Source organism: Micromesistius poutassou (genome assembly GCF_964030765.1).
Source record: "Micromesistius poutassou genome assembly, contig: SCAFFOLD_1196, whole genome shotgun sequence".
NCBI classification, from domain to species: Eukaryota; Metazoa; Chordata; class Actinopteri; order Gadiformes; family Gadidae; genus Micromesistius; species Micromesistius poutassou.
In genome coordinates, this window is record NW_028177374.1 from 7,501 (window position 1) to 16,273 (window position 8,773).

Sequence of the window (8,773 nt, forward strand, 5' to 3'; positions counted from 1 at the left end):
GCAACGGCCGCCGGTAGAATCCGTCCCTCATGAGCAGAGCTTTCCCTCCAGTGAGGAGCCGCGTTTGTTTCCACAGGTTTGATTCGCTTGTTTCTGTTTTTCTCTTTTTTCTCTTTTCTTTTACAAATCGCAGCTTTTTGGACCCAATCTGGAAGGACGTTTATCACTGGCTGGTGGACCGGCCCGTGCGCTACGGATGGTTTTATGTTATTGCTTGTTATAATTGTAATTTAATAGCTTGAGATGTTTCTGTGCTCTGAGATGTATTGAGTAGGCTTCAGATAAAAAGGACTGTCAGTATAAAAAAAAAAAAACCTGAATGTATTTAAAAATATATATGTTTTCCAATAATGTTTGTATTATTTCTATATATATATATATATATATACATATATAAAAAAACGGACTTGTTTTTGGAATCGAAGTGTGAACTAGTGGGCTATTTTGAATATTGTTCCTTTCCCATGAGGGGTGATGGCCTAAGCCACGCCTCCCTGTGGCGGCCATGTTGGAACTGCTCCAGATTGGGTCCTAGCCGCCGTGTTCGGCCTGTGCTGATGACGTCATCAGTGAGCGACAGGGGAAGTGCTCCGTTTGTATACCAACGCTTTCTCTGTGTGTCGTTCTATCACTCTCTCTCTCTCTCTCTCTCTCTCTCTCTCTCTCTCTCTCTCTCTCTCTCTCTCTCTCTCTCTCTCTCCGTTTCTGTCTTCACATCCCATGTCAACATTTTTCTACGCGCTTTCGTCCATTTTGAATTCCAGTCTCATTCCCGCCATTTCCCCCTTCCGCCCAAAACACCAACGACCCCCACCCCTACCCCCATCACTCCTACCACCACCACCATCAACACCACCACCACCACCACCCTCAACACCACCACCACCCCCAACACCACCACCACCACCACCCCCAACACCACCTCCAATCAGATCCCAACCCTACCACCTCCAACACCACCACCTCTCCTCCCAACAAGCTCACTCTCTCCTAGACTCCCGTTTTACCTGGGAGTCTTTTATACAAGAACACAACAAATGTAAATTATGTATTATTGATAAATTGTAAGAGTATGAATGAGAAGAAAAAAAAACAAACAAGAAAAAAGAAAAAGTGATATTCTGAAATCTTAAACCTTTTTACCAGCATTCTTGTTGCCAAGTACTGTGATGAAGAGATCTCTGGGAGGTCTCTGGACACCAGGGGGCTCCACCACGCGTACACAACGGAGGATTTACCATCATGAGAAGTGCCAACACGCTCTCTTCTTCTAGGACTCTCAGGCTGCACTGGGCGGCCTCTCGTTCAAGGGAATCAGATTCTATATATCCTTGTACACAGGAGAAAAAAGACAAAGAGAAAAATAGGATTTATTAACTAGTTTGCTCTCGGAGATGTTTGCATGTTATTTTTTCTAAAGCGCTTGGATAGAGGAGTTGTATTTTTGCATTCGATTTGATTTTTGGATTGATTTTTAAATTTGGTTCTTTTTTTTTATGCTTTGCCTTGTTGCCCCCCACCCCCCCCGCCTCCCTGATTGGTTTAGTCTGGATATAGCTTTGTTTTCTTCCTCTGTATGAGATGCACTTTGTGGTACTTTAAGGGTGTTAGAAGGCGAAGGAGGAGATGGTGGAGAACTTGGATCAGAACAAACGGAACATTTTCATTTTCATCCCCTGGCCTCCGACGACCGCGCTCCGTGAAAGACTTCTTCCTTGTCCGTTTTTTCCGTTCCTCTTTTTCTTCGTAACTGTGAGTTTTGCACAGTCTTTGTCTCTCGGTATCACCTGAAAATAGCACTTTTTTAGTTGTACAAAAAAAAGAATACTTTACATAAATAGTCTATATGTTAAAACTGAATAGAATTTTATCCTCCTTTAATAAGGTTTTATGTCTTTGGGTGACATTACCTCCGCGGAGAGACCCTTTCCTCCCTGTTTCGTTGTGCCGGGGACGGGCGGTGGAAACCATACGGAGTCCGAGTTCAACAGGCGGGAACGGTTTCCCCTTCGCACAAATTACAACGGAGACGGTCTGAAGCGCTCTGGACGTGCGGGAGACACTCTTGAGACGAGGGAGAACCTGGAGGAACTTTAAAGGAGTGCGGAGCGAACCCTCACCCTGAATCACGGGTGAGGAGAATGGCTCCTCACAGCGGTCTGACAATGCATGGAAGATGCATTATAAAAAAAGAAAACTACGGAACGTTTCTGACATGACGTGACTCACAGTATACAATACACCCTCCGGCAAGGACGCAAGGGAGGGGAGAACATACCAAGCCACACAAAAAACTAACTGTACATTTTTTAAGTGTAAGAGAACAAAGTAGAATTTGTAAATATTATGTTTATCGTTTGAGTTTGAGTGATTGGCCAAATATATTATTTTCTTTACGACAGCAGGTGCAAGTTTAGACAATGTTAGCACTTTAGGTACGGTTGATTAGCATTCGTTTCGTGAAGGTTAAATTCCCCGGCAACACAAATTTCGACAGGGATGCTTTTGACTTCAGTTCAACCGACTCACAGAAGAAAGCTAACCGCAAAAACCTCCATTTGCTAACGGCTAATGCAAGCATAACACATTTGGAGCCTGGAGGCAGCTTTCAGTAATTAATTCATTGATATCTTTTTTCCTCTGTTAAATATCCAAAGATACATTAGATACATAAGAATACAAGTAGGACTACCAGTGTTACATAATAGTTTTCATAAAAATATCAAAAGAGGAAGTTGTACAACCAACACAAGGAGTTAATCTAAATCTGGAGCTAGCTCCTTGGTTCTTTCGCTACACTCTTTCGCTCATTATTTATATTCCAACTCTTAGGCATAAGTTTGAGTTGCCGAAACTTTCTGCGTTTTTTTTTCCACAGAAACGTTGTAGGCTATTCTTTAGAGGGGAACGCCGTTGGGGCGGCCAACACAATATGGAAGCACAGTCACACTACACGTGTTTACACTCACCTACCGTTAATTTACCGCCACCGTTAACACGAAACGAAACAACGACCACCACGACAAAGACATTCGGATGGCGTCTCGAATAATATTCATATTCAAACGTCAACGCTGGACTTAAAAAAACAAAAAAATGCCAGGCTTGCACCTGTGTGTCCCTGTTTTGATTTGTCTGATTCCGTAACCTGCTTGAGCTCGACATACTGTGAGAGAGAGCATAAGGACCGGGCGCGTGGAGAATGAGGGTCTACCTTTCTATTCCCGATAGAAGCTATTACACAATGTATGTTGTGTATCTGAAATGGAAAACATTAAAAAAAAATCTTAAACAAATATAGTTTTACCATTACTGTCGTTTCGCCGAGTGGTTTTTTACTGCGGTGTGTGTGAAACGTGTGGTCCTGCCGGTCGTTGCTTCCTCGGACCGCCAGGGGAATGTGTGTTTATGTGACATCGGAGCATTGTTGGTAATAGTTGTCAAAGTATGCTTTTACACTTCCTAAGTACGGCCAAACACGATTCTGTTCAGGGGAACACTGTTGTTCAGGGGGAGAATGCTACATTTGGCAGGAAGCATGCAGCCATCTTTAAAACAAGACTGAGTATCTTTATTTTAAGTAGCCGTCTTGTTTTCATGTATTTTGGCAACTGGTTCAATACTTGGCATCCATTCCACATATCACTCAGTCTTTATCTGAGATGAAGTCAGTTATGGGAGTGGATATTGGGATCTCATTCATAGCCTACCCCAGACGGGATCCTCCTGGTCTCTGTACCCTGCAGTGGACTGGACTGCATGTGTGCTGGTATATATATACCGGTGTATATATATATATATATATATATATATATATATATATATATACACCGGTATATATTTACTGGTATATATATGCTGGTATATACATACTGGTATATACAGTATATGATGATACGCTGGCATGATAGTTGGGGCTGAACAGGCCATGTTCTGTGGACAGTGTGACCTGTCTCTATTTATACCCCTGATCTCCAGTAAACTTAATCAATAAATGGTTAGCAGGATAAAAAATCTCATTGTTGGGTTTAGAAAATTATGCTCTCGTTTTTATAGTATTGTCTTTTTATTTGTATAAGTATTATTATTTTTGGAAATGCACAATAATATACTTGAAATCTGTTATTTTAAAAGGCGACTTTTCCCCAAAATGTATATTCCATAGGTAGACAGGCAGACAAGACGGACGGACGAACGGACAGACAGACGGACAGACAGAACGCCTTTGGGTCACAACATGCAGCAGTAACGTGCGGCCCCACCACTAGAGAGCGCTGTGGCTGACTGAGCTCCGCTGCAGCAAACCGTCACTGCAGAGTCGAACAGAACGCTTTTTAATGTTGCGTTCTGTTGTTTAAAAGTTAATATTATTTTTATTTATACGCATTTCGACAACCTTTAGATTCACTAATTGCGTTTTGAACGTGGACGGTGACACGTCCAGGTTTCATTAGGACCAGCTCCTCTCCCACCATCAGAGCGTCTGTTTCTAATCGGTCTGCTCCTCTCAGATACCATCAGGTCTCCTCCATGCTCATTACGCGGAGATGTTAAGTCCATATTCAAATGTTGGGCATCTGGATAAAACAGTTCACAGAGGACATTTGAACAAATACTTTAAAGCTGTGAATGTTGAGTAATAGCCCAGTTGGATTGTAAGAGGCTTATGGGATCTCTAACTATGCCCTCTATGGTTTAAAAACGAAAAGAAAATGAAAGATCCTCATGTATTCTGCTGTCAAATAAAACACGTATAGGACTCACTTTTCAATTAAATCTTGAGTCACGGTTATCAAAGAAAGTTCTGCAGCTCAACTTAGTTTCATCAGACGAATTTGCACAATTATTTTAACCTAAATAGGGCTATAACATATTCAAATCTTTACAATGGTTATATTATTCTCTCCGTGTATGTAAAATTGTGGTTTATTAAATAAAATATAGGCTAGATACTGCTGGTCTGCTACTTAGCTATAAGTTTGAGTTCTACTTCTATAAAAACAAATAGCCTACCAGTATTTTTTATAGGAACCCCCTCAAATATGGTTGACTGGACCAGGATTTGAAGAATTCGTGTTTTTTTTTTAAATATAATATCTTATAATTGAAATGTGATACACGTATATATGTGATGTATTGGTCTCATGGACCTGCAGACAGAACACGACACGAGAGAAAATATCAATCTTAGAGTTTAATATTCTGCATGTTTAGAAATGGTTGCAGATAAAGTTATAAACCAACTCAGCCAGATGTAGACGCACAAAACAACAACAAGATGAGGAGCAGTGGTACGTGTGTGTGCATGTGTTTGTGTGTGCCTGTGTTTGTGTGCGTCTACGTGCGCCCGTGCGCGCCGGCCTCAGATGATGTGGTACAGCGAGGCGGGCAGCTGCGACGGCGAGACGCAGTTGTCGTAGAAGATCTGCAGGTTGAGGTCCACATCCATGTTGGTCTTCAGGAAGCTCTCCAGGTCCTGCACCGTCATCTCCCGCACCGTGTTCCCCTCCTTGGCGTTCTTGGCCAGCGACGCCTGCGACGGGAACCGCACCCTTACGTCGTGGGGCGCGTTGCGGTCGTAGTCGGTGCAGCAGTAGGCGGACCACAGGTCCTCGGGGATCATCAGCCGGTCCTGGTTGTTGCGGCGGATGGTGTTGCCCTTGGTGGTGACTCCCGTCACTATGAAGGCGTGGCCCCGGCAGTAGTTGTTGAGACGCAGGCGGATGCGCTCCTGGTGCTCCTGCCAGGGGCCCACGTTGAACTCCCGGATCTGCGGCACCACATTGGTGAGGGTGTAGGTGGCGGCGCGGTCGTTGAGGTCAGACTGGTGCTGGTCCGGGTTGAGCTGGCCCCGCTCGTACAGGACCACGTCAGAGTAGTCGTCCAGCACCGCCTGGCTGTCCTCGAACTTCATGTGCAGGTAGCCGGTCGGGAAGGTCAGCATGTTGCCATTACCGTCCAGCTCAGCCAGCTGGGAGGAGGAGGAGAACGTTAGGGAGGAGGAGGAGAAGGGTTAGGGAGGAGGAGGAGGTTTAGGGAGGAGACACACTTAGTCTAGAGGAGGAGACACCTAGTCTAGAGGAGGAGGAGAACACTAGGGTGGAGGAGACACACCTAGGAGGTCTAGTGTACTCATTAAACACTGAAGGCTGATCTATTTTCTGAGGCAGATGGAGCCACAAATTGTCGGCTTTTTAACCCAATTTGACCTTGTTATTATCCGTCGGGCCTGTGTCTGATAGCTTTTACTGTACTCCTGCTAACATCAAAACTAAACATCCTGGGTAAACATGAGGTCAAAGGTCAGCACATCATAGATAAATACGAGGTCAAAGGTCAGCACATCAAGGATGACAAACATGTAGGGTCAGCCCTGAACAGGAGGTCAGAGGTCAGCTCTCCGACCTGGGGCTCGTACATCCAGGCGTAGTCCACGCGGCGGTCGGCCTCCGTCTTCTTGAAGGTGTAGGCCGAGTAGACGGGGATGCGCTTGACGGTGTCGTACAGCGTGACGTAGCGCGGCCGCTCACCGTAGCGCTGGCAGATCTTCTTCAGGTGGGCCTCCATCAGGCCCCGCGGGGGGGTGCCCATGTACAGCGAGTCCTTGCAGCGCTCCACGTGGTTGAAGTCCGGGACCACGGTGGCGAGCGCGGCGGACGAGAGGCACCCGACGGCGAGGAGAGCCAGCGACCATCGCTGTCTGGGGACGGACATTGTTGAACCTCTCCGCAGACCTCTTCGAGCCGTTCTGCCGGGGGAGACCTCAGGTGCGGCGACTACCTTGTCGCTCTCATTTGGGTGCAGCCTCTCAGATAGGCAAAGCGGGCCCGTCAGACCGGTGACCCCCCCCCCCCCCTCTCCCCCCGCCCTCAGGTCTGGAGGCGGGGTCGGGAACGTGCTGCTCTGCCCTGTGAACATGGTACTCATGATGCTATCACAGGAGAGGCAAATCGTGTGGTGGGGCGCTATCAGGACCGGCAGACTAGTGTGGACGGTGTGTGTAATTCTCATGTGTGTACATCTCTTTCCACTTGTGTGTGTGTGTGTTGTGTGTTAGTCTCATGTGTGTACGTCTCTTTCCACTCGTGTGGACCGTGTGTGTGTTATTCTCATGTGTGCACATCTCTTTCCATTGGGTGTGTATTGTATATGTGTAGTTTGTTGTGGAACAACATAACGTACTAGAGTCTGTAGGCCTGCTTTTCAGAGATGATGGGTTCCTGGTGAAGGGAACTCCCACTCAGCCTATGGTATGGCTGAAACGCCATCATAATCATCCTGTTTTATAGTAGGGCCCATTAACCCAACAGTCAAATGTAAAACGCTGCATCTAATCTCACGGAGGAGACAAAGGCTCTCAGAGTGGCCCAGTATGTCTGTATGAGCACATGAAACAAATGATCAGCAGACCTTTACATAAGCTTACTATCATCTTAATTATCACCTTAACTTAACATGAACTCAGACACACAATAAGGAGCAGGTAGGGGTTAGACAGAATGGTCATTAAGGAGGAGGTAGGTAGTCAGGTCATTAAGGAGCAGGTAGGGGTTAGACAGTACAGAGACAGGTCATTAAGGAGCAGGTAGGGGTTAGACAGTACAGAGACAGGTCGTTAAGGAGCAGGTAGGGGTTAGACAGTACAGACAGGTCATTAAGGAGCAGGTAGGGGTTAGACAGTACAGAGACAGGTCGTTAAGGAGCAGGTAGGGGTTAGACAGTACAGAGACAGGTCATTAAGGAGCAGGTAGGGGTTAGACAGTACAGAGACAGGTCGTTAAGGAGCAGGTAGGGGTAAGTTTGTCTTGCTCAAAGATGCCAACAGGTGGACAGTGAATGTTAGGGATTGAACCTGGAACCTTTCAGCTTGAACAACAAGTTTGTCTGCCTGCCTGTCTGTCTGTCTGAGTGAAACATGGGATTTGGCCTTATCTCATTGGACAGAAGTTTCAGGGTTCCACATTTAAATGAATCCTTGTGTTTACAGGTTAACATGTTCTATAAATCCAAGGTTCCATGGGTTTAAGTTTCTATAGGCTCCAGGTTCCACGTGTACACAGGTTCTATAGGCACCAGGTTCCACATGTACAGGGTTCTATAGACTCCAGGTTCTACAGGGTGAAGGTTCTGTACGGGCAATGTTCTATAGGTGTACAGGTTCAGGTGTACATGTTCTATAGGTGTACAGGTTCTATAGGTGTACAGGTTCTATAGGTGTACAGGTTCTATGGGTGTACAGGTTCTATGGGTGTACAGGTTCTATGGGTGTACAGGTTCTATGGGTGTACAGGTTCTATAGGTGTACAGGTTCTATGGGTGTACAGGTTCTACAGATCCAATGTATAAATAATTAACACTTACATGACACACCGGTGAATCTACAGGTATTTTCTTTATTTTCATCACTTGCATTACTTTCTTTTATTATTTTCATATATCATTCATTGTGGGTCATCTAGAAATATCTAGGACTTCCGTTTGCAGTTATAATGCCTGTTTGCAGTCCTGTGGTTATTTTTGCACAATGCATGCAATGCTGTTTCAGCCTCTTTCACACTGTGTCTGTACTCAGATGTCATGTGAGGCTAGACTCGTTTGGTATTTTACCATAGGATACAAATAAAAGAGGAACTAAAAGAGAAAGAGGAATGCATTTATGACGTTCTGTATTATTAGATTAGCGATGATGGTTGCTGGGCATGTGTGAATTATTAAATTGTGCGCCTGTACATAATCTGGCCACTAGGTGGCACGGTTCCCCAGGACTTCTACC

At 45.3% G+C, this 8,773-nt stretch overlaps 1 protein-coding gene across 1 annotated transcript; it reads right to left on the minus strand.

Moving 5' to 3' along the window:
• Positions 1-5,362: 5,362 nt before the first annotated feature.
• Positions 5,363-6,642, minus strand: LOC311376189 (endonuclease domain-containing 1 protein-like; the record flags this gene model as incomplete). Its single annotated transcript, XM_084491053.1, has 2 exons — positions 6,406-6,642; positions 5,363-5,971 (listed from the first exon to the last, which is right to left on the minus strand). The coding sequence occupies exons 1-2, from the start codon at positions 6,589-6,591 to the stop codon at positions 5,363-5,365; spliced, it is 795 nt and encodes a 264-aa protein (XP_084347179.1). The 5' UTR covers positions 6,592-6,642.
• Positions 6,643-8,773: the final 2,131 nt, after the last annotated feature.